At 39.7% G+C, this 24,494-nt stretch overlaps 1 protein-coding gene across 1 annotated transcript in view; it reads left to right on the forward strand.

The window, feature by feature from the left end:
* The window catches only part of LOC103772597 (RNA-binding motif, single-stranded-interacting protein 3), a 352,252-nt gene that overhangs the window by 82,378 nt on the left and 245,380 nt on the right, over positions 1–24,494 (forward strand). Inside the window, exon 3 of the mRNA XM_008939933.1 lies at positions 8,396–8,487. Coding sequence (XP_008938181.1) covers positions 8,396–8,487 — 92 coding nt within the window. The remainder of the gene's footprint in view (positions 1–8,395; positions 8,488–24,494) is intronic.

The following is a 24,494-nucleotide window of genomic DNA, read 5'->3' on the forward strand; positions in this document are numbered from 1 at the left end:
CCCTCCCTTTTATGTAAATATGTAACTAAACACTGCTCTTGGAGTATTTTTTTTTTTTTTTTTTTTTTTTGGGAGAACATTCTGCTTTCTTCAATCAGTGCTTCAAGTGTGAAATTTAGCTCAACTGCAGAGCCACAATGAATGTCTCATGGTTTATATGGAGATTGTAGATGCAAGCTATCTCTATATTTAAAAATAAAGTTAATCTTCATTTTGGATTTTGTCAGTGAATCAATGGGACCTGCAGAGAGAGTAACTTCAAAAGTTAAAGATGGAAAAGTGTGTTTATCTTTTGTCCTCCTGCCACTGCAAGATTTACAATATGTTCTCTTCTTTATTCAGTCCATATTTAGTAACTCGAGCAATGAGTTTTCCATCATTGGCTTTGTATGATTAATCCAAGTTCGTGCTGTTAGCAGAATACAAGGAAATATTTCTCAACTTCCCTCTCAGTGTATTTTCACCAACTTTTTTGTTCTTTGACAGATCCTCACAAAGTCTTACATCTCACTGTTTATGTTGGTCCTGTGCTGCAGTTTGGTTGCTCATAGGTACTCAGTCACATTGAGGCTTGCTTTTAAGGACCCAAACACTTGGTGTGTTATTAGGGATATTCAAATAGAGTTCTGCCACTTGTAAAATCTGGATTTTTATGGCTATATTTGTGCTCATTCCAGAATTTTCTCCATTTTGCTGATTTTTATTGTTCACCCCTCTACCTCTTTCTGTTGTTATTGCACCCATATTTCACAGAGACCATTTGTAAGTTTTGAGGTCTGCTTCTGTTCTTTCAGGGAGTATGTTTTTGGAAGGATTACCTTCCAGAAAAATGCACATAGATTTGCATGCACATATAGTTAGTTCATTATTGTGTAAGTACTTCTTTCCCACATACCAGAATTTTATATATTTTTTTTTTTTACACTGTTACCTTTACTTGTTGGAGGTTGCAAAAGTGTTGCAAATTAGTAACATTTTAAAATACAAAGAAAGATCATCAGGAGCTCTATACTTGGGTTTTGCATGTAAATGTTGTCATTAATTAGCTGTGCAATTAATAATAACCTGCATTCATATACACTCAGTTTAAATCAAAGTAATCCAATGTTCAAATTAAGAATGTGTTTACAAACAGATGTCTAAAAATTGTTTGTTAGTTACCAACAGTGCTGTTTTTGTCTGCTTCTGTTGTTATAAAGGGGGTTCAAATAATGCAAGAGGCAAGAGAAATCACTGCAGGAACATAATCAAAGTGACAGTTTTGTGCTGTATTTCCATATCAAGCTAAAGCAAACCAAAAAATTCAGCTGTATATGCATACTTAAGAATGTAGGTGTGTCTCTGGGGAGTGATCTGAAATGAAGGGACTATCTTTTCTTTCTCTCATTTAAGACTCTCCATTTCCAATTATTTTTCTACCTATATATTAGCTGTTTTAATTAAAAGGTGATGATTCACCACTTTCTAGCCACCGAGAACATTTTTATAAAGTAGTGGTTTAAAAATAGTAATAATGTAGACTATTTTACTATTAGTCTGAGCATTTGGAGCTGCAGGAATATTTTAGCACAATTTGAACAATGAAAGAAAAAGCTGTTTTCAGTAATTTTGTGTTCAAGGGTGATTCAACCCCTTTGCTTGAGAACTTTAATTTTCCAAGGCTTATAAGACTTTAATTTGATGCTTTATCTGAGCAAAAAACAACGTCTGAAAATTGCATACTAAATTACTGGATAATCACTTTTGTGTGGACTACCTGATTGCCAGAATGAATACTGCCTTTTAAGAGACACTCTAAATAAGTGCTGGGCAAAAGTGAACTTTACAACTCAAGTTGACTTAGGTTCTCATAAAAACTAAGTGGTTTCATGTAATCATGAAGGAGGAATGTCTTGCTGATTATTATGTATTTGCTTAATTTGGTATATATAATATATATTACTATTTATGTACAAACTTTGTGCTGATGGCTTCAGATGTATGCATATATATACACAGATATGTATGGAGATGATATCATAAAGTTAAACAGATATTTGTGAGACATATATTTTGTTTCACAGTTTCTGAGTTTGAGAAGTCATTTTGACTGCGGCCTCTTCCCTAAACTAGTATTTCTGTCCGTCACCACTCCTTTTGGGAATGATTTTAAATTTCCAATCTCTAACCAATATTAACAAAGCGTTAATGAAAAAAAAAAAAGGCAAGCACTCTGTAAATAAATCTAGCCTCCTTTTTTGGCCAAACAACCCCTACACCTCTTGAAAATCCGAGATGTATGTTGGATCACTCTTGTGAGGTTTGGATTTCAGATCTGATACATTGAATTCTACACGGCCAGAAGCAAGGACTGGGAACTTCCTTATGTTAAAAGATGTCTTGTCCAGGTGGGAAGCAGCGCTCCTTGTGGTCTTGTATATCAGACCTAGAAAAACAGGTTTAGGTATAAAAGAATTGTTGTAATTACATATAAGCAATTTTGGGTTTATCTTTTAAAAGAAAATTCTCCACTATTATGTAATTTTATGCAAAATGCACACTTTTTTTTATTGCCAAAAAAAGTCATTGTACCAAAGTCAGACTCTGCAAGGTGGGGAAGACGGCAGAGCTGGACTCCCTTTGCTGCAGCTTCCTTCAAACTCTCATCTCAGCTGCTGGTACAGAGGGATCTGCAGCAGCGCAGGTTGTGTGGGACAGCTCTGTCAGCATGTCCTGTCTGTCAGGCTGCATGTGTTCTCCTATCAATGTAAAGATGTTAGCTTACAGGAACAAAGCATTAAAACTTGACAAAGTGAGTTTTTTGACATCAGTGAAAGCAGCAGAGCTCCTTGGTATGCCCGAGTTCCCCATATTTAGGTACTTTAAAAAAAAAAAAAATGTTATATTTGCCTTGTAGCAGGGTGAAACCGAGAGCTCACCAGCTCCAGCTTCTCCTCCTTTCTTCATCGTGGCTTCTCCCTTCTCAGTTCCCCACTGGAGGTTACTGCCTTTGCAGAGCTCCAGCTCAGCAGCATGCTAAGGCACTCTGCTCCTCACCTCTGGGCAAGCACGCTTCTGCTCTTTGGTTTTCCTTTTGTTTTATTTTCACCTGACTCACCAGAACAGAGCTGGGATGGGTGCAGAGCTGTGGCTGGCCGCCTGTCGCTGCCCTTTCACACCCCGTGGTGGTCCTGGGGCTGTGGGTGAGCTGGCTGGGGGCAGTGCCAGGAGGGAGGAGGGAGCTGCCGTGAGCAGCCGGGGTGCGCAGGGTGGGTGTGGATTAGCTCGGGAGCCGGGACAGCTCCCTTGCCGATGGCGTCAGCAGCGAGCTCTGCCAGCGGGGAGCCTGCCGCGTGGCAAAGCCTGGGGGTGCTGCCTGGGGGACCAGGCTTCCAGGACACCCGGAAACCTCTGTTCCCAGTCTCTTCCAGTAACTAATGCCGCTTTCAGCAGCGGCAGGGAAGCTGCCTTAATTCTCCAAAAAGGCAAAAGGGCCTCTCCCCGGTCGCCGTAGGAGCGGAGGTCCCTGGAGGCGGGCTGTGAAGCCCAGGGGTGCCACCGCTTCAGCGCTGCGCGGTAATGGTGGAAACGGCAAGCGGCAGGCAGTCCCCTACGTTTTTGGCATTACCCTTAAGTACCCAATCAGTAAGGGCAATTCAGAGTTTGATGTCTAAGAGCTCTACACACCTGCAATTACTTAAATCCACAAAATTGCACCCATAGGTATTTGCAGGCACAAAAATGTTGGCGTAAAATTAGAGGCCATTTCCTAAAAACCTGTGCCTAAATTTTGATGATATGCTATATGAGGGGTTGTTATTTTGAAATGGATTTGTGGAAAGCAATTGAAAATCTCCAGGCGTCCCATCTGTGTTTAAAGTAACAACAATAACAAAACTTTAAATTAGCATAGGAGATTTAAGACATTTCAGGAAAACATTGATTAAATCTGCCAATGAAATGAATGTGTTTGGCGAGTGACCTAATTAGTGTATACTTGGTTCTTTTTCACTGCACTGCTTACCACTAATTGCTGTTCTGCTGGTCTTCTCCTGACAAGTAAGAAAAAACAAGGATGAGGGATTTGTTGAGGAAATAGTGACATTCAGTTTTAATTCATTTGAACCTGCTGCCAAGCTTAATTATGGAACTGAGAAACTGAGACCGGGAGGCCCCCAGCCATTTAGGTTGTAGGAGATGGAGATGTTTGGAGGCTGCCGGTGTATTTGGGTAGCACTTACTGCAGCTAGCTATAAACTTGTGCTCGCTTATGCTTAGTTGTTTGCTTTCCCCACAGGTATAAAACCTCTGGTTTTATTCCTTACATTTAATTCTTCATCTCCTAATGGCATCAGGCCAAAACAAAATTACAGGCATTTTATTTCTTCAAGAAAAGGTTTAACAATTAATCTAAATTGTCTTGTCTTGGGGTTTTTACTGTGGGTGTTTGCATGTGCAAACTGGTAATGTGTCATTCTACACAAAAACCTTGGGATCCTGAGGTACTTGTTATAGCACTGGAGTACAGAAGTCACCCTCAGTGTAAGCACACTTGAGCTGAGGGGCTCACATTAGTGATAAATGCAATTCCCATCTCTTGAAGCAGCAGGGGATAAGGCATCTTTCCCTGTTTGTGTTTGGAGCTCTTAAAGGAAAAGCGCAGGATGCTTTTGAGGAAAAAGAAAAAAAAAAAAAAAAAGTAGCTTTGGGTTTTATTTCCTGTGGTGGCTGTGGATTCTTGTGAGCAGTCTGAACATCCAAGATTAATATTCAAGCACATTTTTCATCATGTTCTGCATAAAAACTGGGGGCAAAAAAAGTATCATTCATTTACCAGAATGTTTATGGTGCATGCACACACAGGAAAAAAAAAATAGGCAGGAAAAAAAAAAAAAAAACGCTGTGGAATTTGAGGCTGGCAGAGGGTGAAGCTTGCACATGTTTTTAAAAGATGAAAAAGAAGCATAGACATTTTCTTAGAGCAGCAATATCCGACTGGCAGACCCGGGTCTGAGTCCCTCCTGGGGGATGCTTCCAGCCAGCCTGCTGCCTTTCCCAGGAGGAGCCAGGGGGTAGCTGTCCGAGGGATGGGTGCCAGGGCAGCCCCACTCACCCCCCACGCCGCTCCCGCCGGGGCAGCCGCAGCAGCACGGCTCTGCCGGGGGCAGGGGGGGCACAGCCTGTGCCCACCCAGCCACCGCCTGTGCAGGAGGGGAGAGCTCTCAGCACTGGGAGCTTGGGCAGTCTCTTAGACTGTGGGGAGAGCTGGAGGGGGTGTTCTAAGACCTAGCTTTAGCTTCTGCGGGGACTAAACTTCATCTACCCTGAATTGTATAGAAACCAAAGCCAACCAAACGAAAACCCCCGAAACCCAAACAAAAAAGGCAGCGCTGCTTTGTTAGAGCCCAAGACTCAAAAAAATGTGGTGATATCATAAACAACTGAAATATGTTAGTGTAGGTCACCAACATAACCTATAAACATCTACATGGAAAAACATAAACTGCAGAAAGACAGCACGCCTGGTTTTCTGTTCTGTAGTACTGAAGGGTTCTTGTAAGGATACTTGAATGCTGAAACAGCCTGGGAACTTGGCTTCCCTTGCAGCAGATTGATGTTCTTTGGATGAGTTTTCAGCCATGGAGTGACTTTGTCCTGATGTTCTGTGTGTGGTGGAAAGATGTGTCGGGAGTGGGGAGGGCCAGAAAAAGATACTTGGAATGAAAATGAACTTGGGGGAAGGAAAAGGAAAAGGAGCAGCTTTGCAGTGAGGCTGGGAGTAGCAGTACTAGAATGCATAATGGGGCAGCTAAAGATGTAAGGGTTTTTTTTTGTCTCAAGACTCTCACTGGATCTCTGATATTGTTCTGTAGCCCACTGTGCCTGCTGAATAAATGTTTAGAAGCTATTAGTAGTTTTAGATATTATAAATAGAAGTTAATCTTCCATAATTTACTGTGAGATATACCCACTCTATAATACAACACCAGAATATTCTTAAACCTTCTGCTTTACATTTACAGGCAATACTAACTTACATGTGAATACTTACTGTGCTGTGTAGGAAGTAATAATAAAAATAATTTTCCTTCTGTTTCTGCATACATGAATCCTGCATTGTACACTGATGATAAATATAAAAATCTGTGATCTATTTCTAATGCAAATATTAAAACTTAATTTGCACTTTGACCTCCTAGTTTTTGGGCATGAACATGGTGAGAAATAAAAAGAAATTCATTCTCCTGGGAAGAGCAACTTGCTGTCCTAAAAAATAATTTGATCTCTGTTTACTCCAGACCATCCCATAACTTCCCAAGACATTTCAGGTTTCCCACTTGGCAGCTCAGGCTTCTTGTCATGATCTCTCCTCTGAATAACCTGATTTAAAAATACCATGTTCCGTAGCAATAAAAAGGGAAAATCAAAGGAGGGAATCTGAGCTGGTAAAATACATCCACCTCCCCAAGTTGACCAAACTCCAGTATACTTTTTCATGGTTGTGTTTATTAGATCTGCTGGCCCAGTGTACAATTGTTCTAGGCTTTCCCTAATCTGTAGTAACAACCTACCAAAAAGTTCACCCCAAACCAAAGAAACCTAGAAAACTGAAGGAAGAAAAAAACAGTAAGGTTCAGATCTTGACTTTGTTGTCAAAATAGTGCTTTTCATACTCTTAAGTCAGCATCTTCTTTTAACAGTTTTGTCTGTTTCTTTTTCTTATTTATTTCTTCATTTTCTTAAAACTTTGTGGATGAGATTTAAACCAAGTAAACAAGAAGGTCCATGTGTACAAAATTCTTTCATCACTGGACTAACATCTGCATTGAGTAATGCGGACATATCAAAATAATAAAATAGAGATGTTTATAGCTTGGGTGGCAAGGTGATCACAAGCACACGCTCTTACACCCAGATTTCTTGTGAAGAGGAAGGCAATAAGCCCTCCCAGGAGCTGGAAGAAAGGCTGCAAATGAAATAAAAATGGATATGGCAGGAAAGCGTATCTGTGGTTGCCTCCTGTATGATGTGTATTGACCTAGTAAATGGAGATGCCTGCAAAGGAGCTGTTATGCTATAAATATGCTTGTGCTAATATTATTAAAGCTTTCAAGCAGTTCAGCTTCATCCTTATGGCTTCCTAGGGAGACACTGGAGAGGTGGCCCCTGGCCACAGCTTGTCTGAGCAGCATGTGCCTACTTGTGCTGTAATTGCTTGAGATGATGTAGGCTGGGGTTTTCCCTGGATGGAGTGTGAAATACATGCAGCTGCCTAAATAAGTGCTTGGTGGGGTTGTTACATCTTCCTAACACTGTTGAAGTCTTTATGAGCAAGACATTTGAATGTTGTTGTGGATCAGAGGTAACTTTGTGCTTAGAAGTTGTGGAAGGTCAATTCCTCCTTCACTTTGCCTTCCTCTGTATCTTTAGGAAAATAAAAATACTTCCAGGGTTCTTGATATCCAGTGGGGTCTTAACAGCACTAGTCTTGCCTAAACATCCTGTCTGCCAGTTTGCTGGTTTGTCGTTTGGAAGAGTTAAGAAACGGAGTGGGAAGAAGAGAAGATAGGAAGTGACTTGCTGATTAATAAACTAAACTAATGCAAATGACTGGGATTAGGAAAGCCACTTAAAAAGAGATGATTATCCCTTGCCAATCCCTAAGATCTAACCTCACTAAGCTGCTGTTCAGATGATACCCTGAAGCGGTTCCTTGTAGGGATCTGGCCCTTGTTCCAGAAGAAAGGGTGGCTAGATTAAAGGGATGTGGTTTAACCAAGCTGCAACTTTATTATCTTGCCATGTTCTGAAGCTATCTGGCAGTCACTTGTAGAGCACAGGTTGTGATTTCTTCCTTAATTGCTCCCACAGGCTGGAAGACGGCACTCCCTGCCCCTACACAGATGGCCCCAGCCTGCCACAGAAACCCAATACTCTCCTCTTCTGAAGATTAGTTCTCATATGGGTTCAAGGGACAGGGGAAAGGTGTTGTTTTCTCACAAAAGTAGCCACTCCAAGCTGTGTCCCAGAGAGAGGGATTTACTCCTGCTTCCTCATAAGGAAGAGATGGGGCAGGACACCAGAGTGTGAAAACCTCACAAGCATATGCCCTCCTGCTGCCAGAGTCCTTTTCTCTATTAGGACAGGCAAAGACCTGTCTTCTCTACCCTTCTGCTGGACACCATACACTTATGCAGCTTCAGGTCATTGCACTTCCTTAAACCCCACTAGGGTGAGTAGGAAAGGTGTGAGAACTATAGGTGTGACGGCTGGTGCTGGTAGTAGTGCTATTGCAAGACTACGAGAGAATGCGAGAGAATGGAAGGTGTTTCCTTGTTTATAAAAATAAAGTCTTTATCTATGCATGCACACATGGATAATAATGAAAAAGTCTGTTTCTGTGTTTATTTTTCAGGTTATGGTTTTGTGGATTTTGACAGTCCAGCAGCAGCACAGAAAGCAGTAGCATCTCTCAAAGCAAATGGCGTGCAGGCGCAGATGGCAAAGGTAGGAGCAGCCGTGTTCTTACGGGATTATCCGAGCTGTTGGGCTGAACTTCCAAGAGCTTGTTTGGCTGCTGTTCTACTAAAAATTTTGGATTGCTTATTCCAGTGGAGTTTTTTGAGTCCTTCGGCTCGAGCGCCTTATTCATCCTATGGTTTGTCTGTGTTCTCGAGAGTTACAGCTCATGCAGTAGGTCCTGTGCCGGTACTCTTTCTGCCCCTCTCTCTGGAGAGGGTTGTAAGTGCTGGAATGGCAGAGTGATTGGAAATGCCTTTGTGATGACTGCCGTGTGAAAGTTGCCTCAGAGCCGTCTTCATTTGGTTCCTTTGTCTTGGAATAGTTACTGTTCCCTGATGTGCCTGGTGGGCTTCTCTGAAGGAGTAATTGACTGAACATAAGGAAAGTTTGTTTGATCTGCCTGTTTGGCTTCTCCTATCATTTTATTTTGAGGACATAAATAGAAGGATAGCAGGTTGCTGAAATAATAGTTGCTGGAGGTTGTCTGGAGGTGACTGATTCTGTGGTCAGAATTTATGATTCTGTGGTTTAAAGCCAAGTGCCAGGTCCTGCACTTGGGTCACAACAACCCCAGGCAACGCTACAGGCTTGGAGAGGAGTGGCTGGAAAGCTGCCTGGTAGAAAAGGACCTGGGGCTGCTGGTGGACAGCTGGATGAGCACTGAGCCAGCTGTGTGCCCAACTGGCCAAGAAGGCCAAGAGCATCCTGACCTGTATCAAAAATAGTGTGTCCAGCAGGAGTAAAATAATGATTGTGCCCCTGTACTCAACACTGGTGAGGCCACAGCTTGAGTACTGGGTTCAGTTTTGGGTGCCACAGAATAAGAAGGACATGGAGGTGCTGGAGAGGGTCCAGAGAAGGGCAAAGAAGCTAGTGAAGAGTCTGGACAACATGTCAGAGTGGCTGAGAGAACTGGGATTGTGTAGCCTGGAGAAGAGGAGACTGAGGGGAGACCTTGCTGTCTACAGCTACCTAAAAGGAGGTTGTATGGTTTGGGTGTTGGTCTCTTCTCCCAGGTGGCTGTGGTAGGATGAGAGGAAATGCTCCAGGGAAGGTTTAGATTGGATATGAGGAAGAATTTCTTTGCTGAAAGAATGATGAAGGCATTGGAATAATGCCTGTCCAGGGACATGGTGGAGTCATCATCCCTGGAAGTGTTCGAAAATTATGTTGACGTGGTACTTCAGGACATGATTTAGTGGTCATGGTAGCATTGGGTTGATGGTTGGACTTGATGGGTCTTTTCCAACATTAATGGTTCTACGATTCTATAATTTTATGACTGGAGTCTGTTGTTCAGAGAGGCTACAGGAGCCATACTGTACCTCTCATAGCAAGTGTAGTAAGCTCAGGTGCTCTGGTCCTGGAATAGTTCTTTGTCCCAAAGCAAAGGGGCTGATGGGGGTTGTAGTCAATGAACTTCATGTGTTCCAGACATTGCCTTTCTGAAGGCATAATGTGTCTTTGGGCTGTAGACTGTGTCAGACAGCAAAAAACCCTGCTGCTTAGTACTTTGAAAAAATGCCTTTCCTTAGAATGACCAAAGGCCCTTAATGTTGCCAGATTTAGTCTCTGCAGAAATGATGCTGACCTAGAATCTCAACCAGTAAAGACAAACAGGTAATTACAGAAACAGAGGCAAAACAACTAATAAACAATCATCTTATTTGAAGTTTCCCATTTAAAGGAACGTTGGTGATTCAAACTTTTGTTTTTCAATAACATCAGTTTAAAACATTTTTTTTTTTTTTAAATCCTTGGTGGTAAATGAGGTTCTTTACCCTTCTACTGAATTACATTCACTGTGCCTTAAAGTAACTGGATGTTGTCAATGTATTTCTGTTTAACGGCGCCCCACAATGCAAGCTATGTTGTTTTATTGCCTCTTAGTTTTTATTGACGTGTGGTGATAAAAAATATTTGCTTCAAATGGGTAAAAGATGGCAAGCTGAAGAATGTGAACACCTCCTAAAGACTTTGCTATTTTATTCCTCTGACATACGGCATCTCCTTGTTAAAATGTAGGCAATTTGACACGTTAGTCAAGCTGTAAAAAAGAAACCAAAGACAGGACATATGTTGTGTCCTACTGGTTGATAGTGAATAGCCATTTCTGGAAAGGACTAAATCTCTAACTATATAAATCTGTAACGTTGTAGATTTAAAATCAGAGATTTAAAGATAGGTTTGAAATATAAATCTGTGTTTTGTATACTCACGATTCAGGACAACGAACAGTTTCAGCACTTGTGTGTGTGGAAATGCCAAAAGCAGAAGGTGACTTAAAATACTGTGATTTGGATTATCCAATATTTTGAGAGCTAAAACCAAAGTCTTGTGCTTTCAGAGTGGGAAGGACTGTACCAGCCACTGAGGTTTGTTTTCTGGGGGATCTGTGGTGGAAGTAGTTTTTTGCCCCGTGTGATTTTGAGGTGGCTGGTATGCAACCATTTGTTTGCATAAAGCTGACTGTGTTTTTATTATTTAGCCATGGAGCCTTGATAGATCAAGATAAATAAACTAACCTTTCTTATCCCTGAAAAAAAAAAATCCAAGTATTTAGAAAAATGGGGATCCAAAGGAAACGGAGACAACTCTACACAGAGTACCTCACATTGCTGAGCAGGCAGGAGCCTGGGAAAGCAAATGTAGCTGGAGAAACATGTTTGTTCTTGCACGTGCTGGAAGCCACATTGCGTAACGGGGCTGAAAGACGATGCTACCTGCCAGCGTCTGAATTAACAGTGAGGGCACCCAAGAGGTTTGAAGAAGCAGGCAGAAGAAGAATTTTGCCACCACTTCTGAAAGTTTATCACTTCTTGAAGGTTTGTTTCAAGGACTGCTTTAATTAGTAGTGAATGGTGGCCATCAAGTGAAATCAAAGAAAAAAGAGTAAGTGTGAAGAATTTACCTAAAGCTTTTCCATGCCATACCTTTAAAAAAAATACAGTCAGTGTCCTGTATATTTTGTTCTGCAATGCAAAGCAGTGAAACTGCCCCATGTACAGGCCCAAGAGAAGACTGTAACCTATGTTAAGCAAATATCAAAAATCTCAATCCAGTCATGGATGCTTTTGAATCCAAAGAGGCATCAACCAGATTTTGCTATGCACTGGTCTTCTCCAGTAGTGAAAGAAAGTATGCTGGAGTGTCGGTGTAGTCTCTGATGTTTTTCTGGAGAGAAATATTCCTCAGAAAGAGAAGTTCTTTCTCACTTTTAACAGAATATAATTTTTCTCATCAAAATCCAAGAATCTTCTTTGAAAGGCAAAAAGCAGAACCGAACCCAACCCATGTTGGCTAGCTGAAGTATCTTGTGCATGCTTGAGTAAAATATAATCATTTTTCCGATACTTAAATACAGCCACCTCCCTCATTTTTTACAGCATTTGGACACCTTTTTGGCTACTTCTGTTTCAGAATGCTGCTTCTGGAAGAAGGTTAAACTCTGCTGGATTTATGCTCCAAATCCCATCACTGTTGGAAAACTTGTTCTGTCGAGGCTCATACACCCTCTAACCCTGTGCAGGGGAAAAAAAAAAAAAAAGTTAAATGTGCTTGAATCTCTCTTTTTGTTCTCTTGGATGCTGTTCAGCCCAGTGTAAAGTACTCAGGAGAGAGGATTTAGCTGAGAGAGAGGAACAACAGTATATTTACCTGCAGAAATGGTGGTGGCAGGTGAGGACTCATGGGCCCATGGGTGGCTGCCTGCTTGGTGGGACCCTCACAGCCTCCCACCCACATGAGAGCTGCATGAGGCTCTGGTACATGTTGTACACATCACCTTGCCTCTTTAGCATTTCCCTCACACAGGTACTTCAAGCAGAAGGTTTGACTATGTTTTTCCTATGATAAATGAAGTTCATCTAAGTTGTCCATCATTTTCAAGAGTTCTTATTAACACTTGCATCTAATGAGAAAAATTAATGCTATGGAGCTGCTGAGTGATGGTTTCTCAGCAGATCTGGTTTATTTTGCTATGTGCTTCCTACGTGTCTTTGCAAATAACTCAGATATCCAGCTTTCTTTGTGTGTATGTAGTGCCTGCTTGTCCAGGCTTGTAGAGTCCAGGTGTTTTTTTGTTTTTCTTTTCCTAAAAACAGCTCAACTGATATGACACTGGATAATCTCACAGGAATTACTGATTTGTTTGTCTCTTTGTGCTAGGGATTACTACACAAACACAAAAAAAGACAATGCTTTTTGCATTGTTTATATATGTTTGGTTTTTCCTGTCTGCTCCTTTCCTACATTTTCTGGAAGAATGTTATAGACAGAACATGGAAAAAGGATAAGGAGAATCTGAGTAAGGTGGGATTTGGCTCAGACAAGTAGACAAGGAAGCTAGTACACATGAAAAACATATCAGTGTTCTAATCAAATCTGCAGCCAATCTATTCTTGGGATTTGCAGTAGTCATTCACCCAGAGTTACATATTTATGAGGACGCTTCTTAATCTGCTTTATATATAAGCTTTTAATGATGCTGAGGAGTCTTAATTACCTGAAGAATAGAAGTCTGTCGTCTAATAAGTTCAAATGTCTGAACTTGTGTCAGCCTGAAGTTGATGGACTGTGCAGTCAGTTTATACCTTCATGGACATTTTGGGCTCCTCTCTACCATCTTTGATTTCCAGTCTGCTGTAAGAGTGCATAAAGTGGAAGTCCAGGCAAAGGTAGGTTCCTGCAGAAAGTGGCTAATAGCTTCTTTAATATCTAGCAACCCATTAAGAGTGCTGAAACAAACACATTCACCAAGAAGGTGTTTTCAATCCTGCTGTTGCTCCAAATGCGTCTTATATGGATTCAAAAATGTATTTGATGGTGCATGTCTTCTCTGGGTTTTCCTTTTTATGTATAATGCATTTAGACATCCTCAGCACCTGTGTCATGTGGACATTGAAGAAATATTTAATAAGTCCTGGCAGTTGTCTAAGTCCAAGGAACATTACTTGACTACTCTGCTGCAGTAATTGCCATCCAGAGTGTACACTGAAGGAGGTGGTTCTGAAAAAGGACTGTGTCAATAGGCTCTGAGGTGTTTTGCTTGACAAGTGAATTACAGAATGTGACTTTGCCTTTTGTGTGATGCTTTCCTCATCTCTCCATCATGCAGAAGCTTAAATACAGGGAGTAATTGCCCTCTAGTAGGTGAAACAAAAGGGTGCTGTTTCCCACAGAACAGAGCCAAGCATAAGAGCTTCTGAAAAGGAACAGAGAGTTGGTTGCACTATAGTTAAGTATTTTTTTCTCCAAGGACAAGGAAATCCCACAGAAGAATCTTATTTATTTTCCAGGCTTTTGCATAGTTTTCAGGAATGGGTCTGTTATGAGTCAGCTGACCAAATAAGTCCATTCTGCCTGATCATTTTTCAGCTTCATTTTCTCCTCCTTTAAAATTACTTCTTTTTTTTCCTTTGTCATATACCGATACACTAAAGGGCTGTTGCTTGAAATGGAAAATGCAGAAAATAGAAACATCCTCCAGTGAAAACTCTTCTTCCTAATATTTTTTTTTAATCTGGATTTTTAATGGAAAATTTTTTTCTCTATATTTTGCAGTTTAAAAATTCAGAAAAAAAATTATAAAAATGCTATTCTTACAGTACATGAGATATGGCCTGAACATCTGATACAGTGAACCCCACAAGAGGTTTCTTAATTCAGGATTGAAATGCCTTCAAATTTTAACTAATGAAACTTCAGGGTATTGGTTGGTGTGGTTTTATACCATACTTGTGAATAGCAGCCTAACTGACTGAATTAACTTTCCTTTTGACACCAAAGCAGGTCCATAGGATTTTTAGAGATCAATATTGAATTTTTTTGGCTTAATTTTAGTCCCATTCTTTAATTATTTCCTCCTGCCCAGCAAACTGTTCTGTGAATTTAGATATTTGTCGTTGCTATATAAAAATTTTTCTTTGCTTGCTGCTAGAGCAGGAGGTGGTGACTCTGGAAACCCTCACACACTCAGTGATGTAGGAGAAGCTGAGAACTGTGCTGTGCTGATGCTGGCCACCTTCCATGTTGTTTCCAAATGAATCGGAACACATTGGGCACAACTGACTGCATCTGTGTGGAGCACTGCAGTGAATGCTCCTTTTATCTTCCAAGAACATTAGCTATCTCTCCTTATGTTTATGCCCAGTACATACTGTCTGACCAATACTGACCTGAGCTGAGAACAGTCCTGGCTTCTATGACACCGAAAAGCTATAGCTGGGAGGAAGTGAAAGGTTATTATCTTTAAATTTGGAAATTACAGTTGCCACTGTCTCTCTCCTTTGATACCTTTTACCAAATCAACCATACCAAAGGGGTCCTGCAGAAGAAATAACCACAAGCCCCAAGTTTTGTATAGTGCCATTTACCAAAGCCATGCCTTCCTCATCCTCTCCCACCTGCTGACCTGTGTTGTTGTTTTGCATAAACTTTCACGCTTGTAATGGGGGATCATAGTTTCCCAAGTGGAGCTGGCCCTTAAGTTCACCTTTTGTGAATGTGGGATATTTTTCTATTCTTATCCTTAAAGAATATCAGCTGATGAAGTAAAATCATTGAAGAGATGTTAAATTATTTGTTTGTATCAGATTTTATCACAAAATTTCTTAGAAAGGTGTACCTTTCCAAACCTGTTTTTTTTTTTTTCCAGGTGTAACACTGTCTAGATTCAAGATTCAAATCACAGATGTGCTGTGGCAAAGTGCTAACTTTACATTTCAGAAAATCTGTGGTAGCAGGTGACTGTGGCTTACGAGCTTCCTAGAGATCAGCACTAAAGCAGTGAGCAGTTCTGTAAGAACAGGGATGGATGGAGGTGATAGTGAAGATACAGAACGTTAATGGAAAGATTTCATAGTCTTGTTTGGCTTGGAAAATTTTGTGCTTCTGAGAACTATATTTTAGCCTATGTGAAATGAGATTATGAACCCATTCATGCTTTTTAAGTGTGCATTCACAAGCCAACATAAAATGCATTGTCTGGAGCTGTTCTTGAAAGAAGGATATTCCGTAATCTTGGGGATATTAAAATCTGACTGTCCTTTCACACTTGCATGGATTGCTCCTAAAAACATGTAGGTCAGTGTGAGAGGGGGTGTGCTTTGTCAGTGCTTGTACCAAACCTACCAAATTTATACATAAACATTTCTTTTGGGGTTTTCAGAAGTGCTTAATTTACTTGACATATAACTATTTCTCTGGAAATGAATGAGACATTACTTTTTGTTAATGGAGAGGAGTTAGGCTTGTGCTGTGTTCCTTTGTTCCCAAAACTCTTAGCTCAGCACCTTTCTTAACCACCAAATTTGCTTAGAAAAATCTTATGGCACATACAATCATGTTTATTCTCTAGCTATCACCTCAAATAGACCTTGCCATGGTATTTTACTTCCCTTTTCAAGTGCTGCTTTTGTTTCTGGATTGACTTCTTTTTTTTTTTTTCATTCTGTAACTGCATCTAAGATTAAAACATTCCTCTGCCTTTGAAAATTGCAATGTAAATAATCAGTAAATATATCCACCTCCATGCTACTAGTGCCCTGCACCACAGAACAGATGCTGATAAGTGAAAGATGTAGCCAACTTTTAGGCTGGAGAATAGTGGAATTACTGGGTTCTTTTCGGGTTATGAACTTCAGCCAAACAAGAATTGGCCTTTTTTCATAAATACACATTGTTCTTGACTTTCCTCTGACTTGGAACACATTTGAATTGGTAATAATACAGCTGAAATCCACAGAGCTTTGGCAATTACAGCCAGAGAGAAGAATGGGGCTCCCTATCTTTAGCACTCACATAGCTATACGTCTTGGAAGCTCTTACGTGCTCTTTGCAAACCCTTTATGTTTGCAGAACAGGAAATCTGAGTCTTGCAAATGAGTTAAACATTGGAGTCAAAATAGTTCTTTTTTTCCCTCCGTACTCAGGAAACTCCAAACGCCCCGCGGAGGAGTTACTGACCACAACTATGCAGCTTGGGAATCTGCAGCTCAGACTGAGAGAAACTATGTTCTAAATCCAGTAAACACATCTTTACTCACCAGGAAAAACCCAGTGCGCTCTGAAATGATCAAAAAACTGTGGTTTTAGAAAATATTACTGTGGTAGAAGATGGACGTAGCCTTTCTTTCAGTGACATATCATTTAATCATGTTCTTTTGTAGCTCAGCATGAGGACGATGATTCTGTAAGGTGAGAAACAAAAAATCATTGAATCTAGCATGCTTCCTTGGGAGGAGGAGGAGATGATTCACATGACCACCAGCGGGAGGATATGTGCATGCTTTTTGAGGTACCACTTAGTCTGGACTGAGGCACAGATTCAACAAAGCAATGCGATTTGTGTGAAGGTTAGGCCACTTTCAGTTTATTTTGTTTGATTTGGAAAGCAGGTGTGCAAACTTCAGAAGCATTTCTTCTGAGTTGCTGTGAGTGCCTGTGTAACAGCTCATCAGCTTGGAAATACACAGGTGCATATTCTACAGCAAACACAAATCTACTGGTGATATGTATAGCTATTCCCTGTACACATATGCATCTCCTTCTGAATATCTCAATGTTACTGTCTGAGTGAATACTCTGATTATTATTTCTTTATTAATGAGAGTCTCCCATTCAGCCGACGTGTCTGAGTGGTTTGGCTGTAATCTAAATACATTTAGGCTTAAATGCAATTCTGTTCACTAATGAATGATAATTTTTTGTCAGTGGAAAACACCCTCTATTTTTCCATTCTGTAAAACTATCAGATTAGGCTCTCTTCATGATACATGCAACAAACTGAGTCATGATGGCAGCTCATTGAATTTTTTAGTCCGTGGAATTCCCCTTTATATATTTGTGCTCAGAAAGGGGGGGTTATGGTGATGTGAAGGGTTGAATTCTATTTGCAATCACATTAGACTCACTTTGATGTGATCAAAATAAAAGTCATATAAGAATGTAAAACTATCTATATTGGGCCAGAACAAAGGTCCCCCTGACATCAGATTCTCTTTCTGATAGTGTGCTATAGCACTTGCCAACAGAGGAGTGCAAGAATCGGGGAAGTATCTGAGGATACTTCCCCAGAGTACTCTCCTAGCCTCCAGCAACTTACAGTTTGGGATTTCCTGAGCTTCTATTGAATAGCCTTCTGTAGAACTGCCTCCCCAGCCCCAAATAAAGCATTTATTCTGCCTTTTTTTTATACTGATAATTTTGGCAGCACAACATCCAGCCATAAGAAATTCTTCAGTTAAACTATATGTTCTTCAAAGAACCATCTTCTCTGCTTGCTCCAGACCTGAAATGTTAATTTCATGGATAGCCTGTGAATTCCTGTATTACAAGAGACAGAAGGCTCTTGCTCCCTAAGAATCTTTTTACTTCCACTTAGGATTTTATAAAATGCAAGCGTAACTTCCCTTAATCTATATTTTTTTCCACTTTTAAGAAAGATGTACCAGGATGCCCATGTGTAAAAAATAATGTGCTTCTTAGAAGCAAGGAGCAGTTGCTAAGTAGTGAACATAAGGCATAGTACACTGGTTTTGTAATACGAGAGCACAGCTGATAGGAAACTTAAAGGGTCATTTTATGTCAATGTGCTGGACATGATGTGAGTACTGCTAATGCAGTGTAGTGCTGAGCCTGGGAAATGGGAAAATGGACACACAGAGGAAGGGTATATTTGGCTGGTTTCAGATGTTTTGTGAGGCGTTCCTCATTTCACACAAGGATAAATGCTCTTATCTGATAAATTTAGGAAGATCAATTTTTAAAATAAGAACTGTCAGCTTTAGAAAAATGTACCCCAGAAATAAGTGAAGTGTTAAAAAAAAAAAAAAAGTAACTGTTCCTTTAAAACAGCAAGTGAATATGTCTTTATGCTTGTCCCCAAGCATGAGGATATATTTTGCAATATTATGTCAAAAGGAAATATACCCCCAAAACCCCCATGTCTGTGTATAAAGAAGGCACTATAAATGTCTGCCTTAAATTCTAGGATTGTTTGATCTCATCTTTCCTTAAATCTTAGCTCAAATTACTGTCTCATATTGCTGAACAGTACATGAATCTAATGCCACTCGTAGATCAACACCTGGCCAGTTCTGTCAGCAGGTTTGAGGACATTGCCTTTGTCAGGGGCTACTGAAGTACTCCTGTGCATTTTGTCCTGTGCTCACTGCTTGAACATGATGTTACCAGCAACACTGCAGCACATTGCCATTCTTTCTTCCTTTTTGATATGAAGGCGAGGAGCTCATGCTCTGCAGATTAATCCTCATTTAGGAAGGATACATATTAGTGATGTTCTGCTTTCCCAAGTGCCCGCAGAGGAAAATGACCCTTCTAGGAATCATAGTCCAAAATGGTAGACACATGGGAGAACACAGGGGCCCTAAATGGCCAGTTTCTCTAGCTGTGTAGGCAGAATGAGTCTTTGTTTGATTGCCAAATAACCTATACAAAGACATGTCCTGGAGACCTCTGAGAGATTTACATCTATCAAAGACATTCCTTACAGTGCAGTAGTGGAAGTACAACAGTTACTTCCTGAATATTACCTCATAAGATTGTGGTCTCAAAACCCATGGAGAACAATGAAAATCTTGATTGTAACAGCTGCAAATGCATTTTTGTAGTCAGAAAAGTTGGGCCTCCCCCAGGTGAACACAGAATTAGAATGGATATAGTATTTGATAAGAGGTATATTTTTCCCATGTTGCACTGGATATAACTTTGCTTATCTGGGTGCCAGTTAGTAACAAAGTGGTGTGTGTTCAATAATTACCACTTTTCAGTCATCTGCAATCTTGACATTTTTTTCCAAGATTCAAAAATGAAAAGAAATGTTGAAGAAAGGGATTATGAGTTTTCATTTCTGAAGTTAGGAAATTTTAGTGTTGGGATAGTTACAGCCTGATGCTGGAAAGTTTGACTTTAAATTCCTCTAAACTAGTGGACATATCTTTCTGAGTTGTCACTGAAGCCTCTGCCTCAGATGTCATTTCTTCATGTACTTAAATCATTCTGGGTTCTTAAATGCAGCTTATAGACAGGCAAAGAACGAGAAAATGCCTTGAAGAAAGACTTCCCCATCTTCAAAAGTATCTTTGGCAATTTGCTATCCCACTTAGTTAACATATGATGCAGTTTCAGTGCCGTATCACAGTTCTGTCTCTCTGCATGTGGGCATATGGGCGTTCAGTATGTGCATACAGAGTTGGTAAGTATTCAAGCAACTCTATTTATATAAATGTATGCACACATTTGTAGATGATCATTTAGAAATAATCTTGAGAAAATTTTAGTATATAATGCAATTCTCATGAGTTGCAAAAAGTATTACAGTGGTATTTTTATACTATGTACTGTTGGAGTGCTACTCTTTACTCATAATTCTTCTAAGCACTGGGAATAAAATGCTGCATGTTTTTTAGGAATGCGCTGTAGAAATGGGAAGGAAATTGGAGGTAAATTAAATCTTTGTCGCATTCAGACAGTATTTTTCCATCTGTCAGCAGAAACTGGCAGAAAACAAAACAACAACAAAATTGTGAAGTCTGAGATGAGATTTAGTGATTTACTGTCTGCTTTAACTATGCCCCTGGCTTGAAGTAGAGCTACATAGCCTCAGGGTTTCCCAGATATTTCCATAACTTATTTGTGCATTTTGCATAAAAGGTTATGATCCCTCCATTTATCTAAACATTTTCCTAGTCACCTACTCCAATTATAGCTTGTTATGGAAAACCAGGAATATCATTTATATGTCTGTGTTGCTTTATTATAGTGACACGGCGTAAAGCAGCATGTGCAGTCAGTGAAGGGAGGATCTTTGCAGTGTCTTAGCTTCCAAAAAATTTTTTCCCGTACTTAAAAATTGTTCATCAGTGAAAGGTCACCACTGCTAATAGCATGACCTAATTCACATCAGACTATCTTCTTACATGGTAAAATGGTGGGTTTGGTAAAGGGGCTAGAACTGATCCAAACCAGGTGGAAATCTGGTTGTAATGGGGTCACAGGGTGCCTTGCCTGCTCTCCTGGGGCTGCTATTAATATGGTGATGGAAATGTTTCCCTTTCAGAATAAAAATGTCATTAGCTGAAATATGTAATAACAATCTTTTGGATGATCTGTCTTGTAATTCTTCTTGAACTCAGGCTTTCAAGGTTAAAAATGTGTTGGATACAGACTTGGCTTTGCCTTGCTTGAAGTTCAAATAAATAGTTTCATCTTACATGATTGTGCTGTCGCATGCTCTTCGCTTCTCTTGAGTATAGAAGTAATTTCCAAATTGGCTTACAGGAGTACATTGAAGAAGCTGGGCATTCATGTCAGCCAGCAATTAGGTCAGTTACTGGGTTACCTCTCTGCACTCCTGTAAGTGACTGTTTTGCTGGCTCTCCTTGACCACAAGACATCTGGGAAGCCTGGTGAAAGCTTATCTAAAGGCCACAGTCTGACAAAATAGCAACTTAGGCACTGTCCTCCTGGGAGCATCATCTAGTACCTTATCCTTTGTATTGGATTTTGCTAAAGGTTTCTCCATTTCTTTGGTGAGAGGTCTTTTGAAATTGTAGCAGCTGAGACGTGAAACACTTTATACTGTCACGAAAACCTCTCAAAAAGGCACAGCTCTCTCAAGTTACCTGGTCTTAATGGTCCATAGATCAGACCAGGAATTGAATGATACCTGTAAATACTATTTATTGCCTGTTTACTGGTATTTCTGTGATAACTTCATATATGTTAGTCTTTCGATTAATACTTTGAAAATTTTTCATAGTGTTCTCTGCCTTCATGAATGTCTTCCCTTCTGTAATGTCTCCCTTTGTTCCCTTATGAGTGCAATACATTCACTTTAATCTTTTCCACCTCTGTCAATCCACATGAAGCATTTTTAAAGCAGAATGATATCCCATTTGCATCCTTCCTTTTGCTATTGTAAATATACAACATTCTTTTTAGGGCGTTCCTACACACTTATCGCCATCCTGTTGTATGAATTTTGGATCTGAGCTGGGTGGACATTGCATGAGTCAGGCAAAGTCTCTCTTCCAGGAGAGGCTAGTTCTTCTTGTGATATTCCACTGATAAATAGTCCTTTTCTATAGCGTTTCTACTTACAATCCATCTTTCTTGAATGTGGTTGGGCGGAGCTGTACCTTGTTTTTCAGAGAGGGGCTATGCAGTTCTGCAGTCCCATCTCTCAGTTCATTGGGCAGACCTTGCCTAGTATGTATACTTTACTACCTTTTAGTCAAAATTGATGAGCACCCCAGAGTGTGCAGCAGAAACTCTTATTTTTAGCAAGTATATAAACTGCATTACTTTGCACGTTGAACTGTTAAATTTAATTTCTTATCTTAAATCTCTGAATGCTTTGCCAGAGATTTGCTTAGATTCAAATTCAGATGTTACATAAGTAGAAGTTTTGAAATGACCCTCCAAGTGTTTCCAAATGTTCGCAGCTAAAGTTCTATTCTTCAGCTTATTTTTCGTGATTGTATCAACTGTTTGGCTGTTGTTGAGCACCATAAATGTGATGGCTCATTATCTTGAGTAGTGCTAGGAGAGTCTTGCCAGGTGTCCTGGAGCTTTGTTTCTAGCTGTGTATAATTCAAAAAATATAGTAAGCTAACCAGGAGATACATAAAGTAAGTTAAATTTATGTGTTTCTAAACTTCAGATGTTTTCTAAAATGCTGCATTTCACAAAGAAAAGTGGAAATGAGAAAATGCCAGTAAGGGATAGGTGAGTTTCTAACATATTAGATCTTGGTGGGTTTGCTTTAGGGAACATTTACTTCGATGAAAGTAAAATCTAACATCCTTTAAGAAAGGAAGATAAAGTTTCATGGCGTTGACAGGTTTTTATTACCTTTAAGATGACTTAAAAAACCCTCCAACAACAACTTGGTATTATCTATGCAGATATTTCACTTCTAATAAGTTTTAACATTAAGATAAAATAATGATAAATATAGGCCCAAATTATAGAAGCAAATGGGTATTTTACTACTTCTCCTTTCATGTTTTTGGTTGTTTGTGATTTTTTTTTGATAGAATTACTGTTCACATAAATATTCTGTAGAGAAAAACCTTGAGACATGCTAAGTCTCATGAAACGTTTGCTAAGAGAATGATTACCCATCAAATTGGCACTCTTGAGAGATGCACTTTTGAGATATGTCTTTGTCTAATATTTGTTTTAGACAACTATGAAATCTAAATCATAATTCAGACAATTATGAAATCTCAGAAAGGCTGTCCTCATATAAAAATCCAGATGACAGATACACGTACAAATATTTTTCAGGGAATCAATTTCAGTTGTTTTAAGACAGAACTTGATTTTTGTGAGCAGGACCTTAAATCTGGAAGTTTGAATTATTTAGATGACCTTCTGCCATGTTGGTACTGTCAGTTCTAATCATGTTGAAAAATAAAATTACTCAGACTTACAAAGAAACAATCTGTGGTTCTGAAGTTTGCTGGTTTAGAATACAGACCTATATTTTGGACTCAAAGGTAACAGATGCATTCAGCATGCAACATTGGAATACAAATCATCTTCTGTTAGGAAGATGTGCTGGATTGTTTCAAGATTTTGTCATGCTGCTTGCCTAGCTGATATTCCGCCTATGTAAAATACTTTGCTGCCTCATCTGTGATTACTGTCTTCTTTTGCAGCAGAAATGGAATATATTTGGAGCTTTAAATCAAGAAATTATCTCTGTTCGTCTTTTCATTTTAATCCCATTAGCACTTGTTCTTAACTTTTGTATTTAAACAAAATAATCCAGGACAGTATATATTTGGCAAAAAAAAATAAAAAATTAAATCTTTGATATTGCTCTACTGGGTCATCAATAATGTAACCACTCCCACTTAACATACTGGTTAATTTTTTTTTTTTTCTTTAAAAACAAACAATGGACATTGATTTTGTATAGACCTTGCTTTTATCTTTGATCTGTGGTAGTGTAGTGCAAGATTTTATTCTGGAAGAATTTAGGAATGAGGGGTCAGATTTACATTTAAAACTCAAGTCCCAGCTAGAGAAAAGTATCCTTATTAAATCATTCCACAAAATACTTGTGTCTGTCACTGGGGGCCCTGCATACCTTCTGTGCATAGTTTGAAGACCAAAGGTAAAGCTGAGATAATACAATCATGCTCAGATGCCAGCTCGGCCCAACAAGCTGGAACCAAAATCTAAGAGTCTGGCCTTCTGGGCAACTCTGAAATTGTCAGCCACAGTCAGTGATGAGTGCTTTGTCCTGCTGCCACAGTCAGTGATGAGTGCTTTGTCATGCTGAATCCACAAACCCTCTCCTCCCTCACAAATCTGAAGAGCTGAATGGAGGTGCAACTGAGGTGTGTTGGGACCTACATCATAAATAAGGTTCCTCCGTTTGCTTTAATAACAGCTTTTGAAAGAGGATTGTCTCTTATTTGTATAAGCAGTATATATTAAGGCAACTATTTCACCTGTTTTAAGCCAGTTTAGGGTTTCCAAAACCAATCTTAAAGTAGAATCCCCTAGTTAATCTGCTTCCTCCAAATTAAAGGTCGATAGCTTCTTACAGATTGCAGAGTTTAAAAGAGAATCCTTGTTAACCAGAGCTGGCCATCCAGCATCCTGTCAGGCCATTGCAGTTTGCTACATCCTGTGTTTTTCAAGCTGGAACAGTAGCATCAAGAGCATTATTAACTCCTGCCTCTCACTTTAAGTGTAAAGATTTTATTTCTAGGTGGTGAATGACAGTTCAGATCAGGAACCAACTGTGAAAACCTGTAAAGGTTCTGACACATCAATAAATTATTTCAAAGTAATAAATTGGTGATTTATCCTTCATTTACCAAAGGATAAACTACCTCAAATTCCTGCATGTATTTACAGAAAAAATATATGCATGTAGGTGGTTTTGGAAAAGCAGCTGATGTGCAATAAGCTGTTCTTGGGCCAAAGTCCTGCAGTATGCACAGCTTTTA

The sequence above is a fragment of the Merops nubicus genome, unplaced genomic scaffold (assembly GCF_000691845.1).
Source record: "Merops nubicus isolate BGI_N331 unplaced genomic scaffold, ASM69184v1 scaffold195, whole genome shotgun sequence".
Taxonomy (NCBI): Eukaryota; Metazoa; Chordata; class Aves; order Coraciiformes; family Meropidae; genus Merops; species Merops nubicus.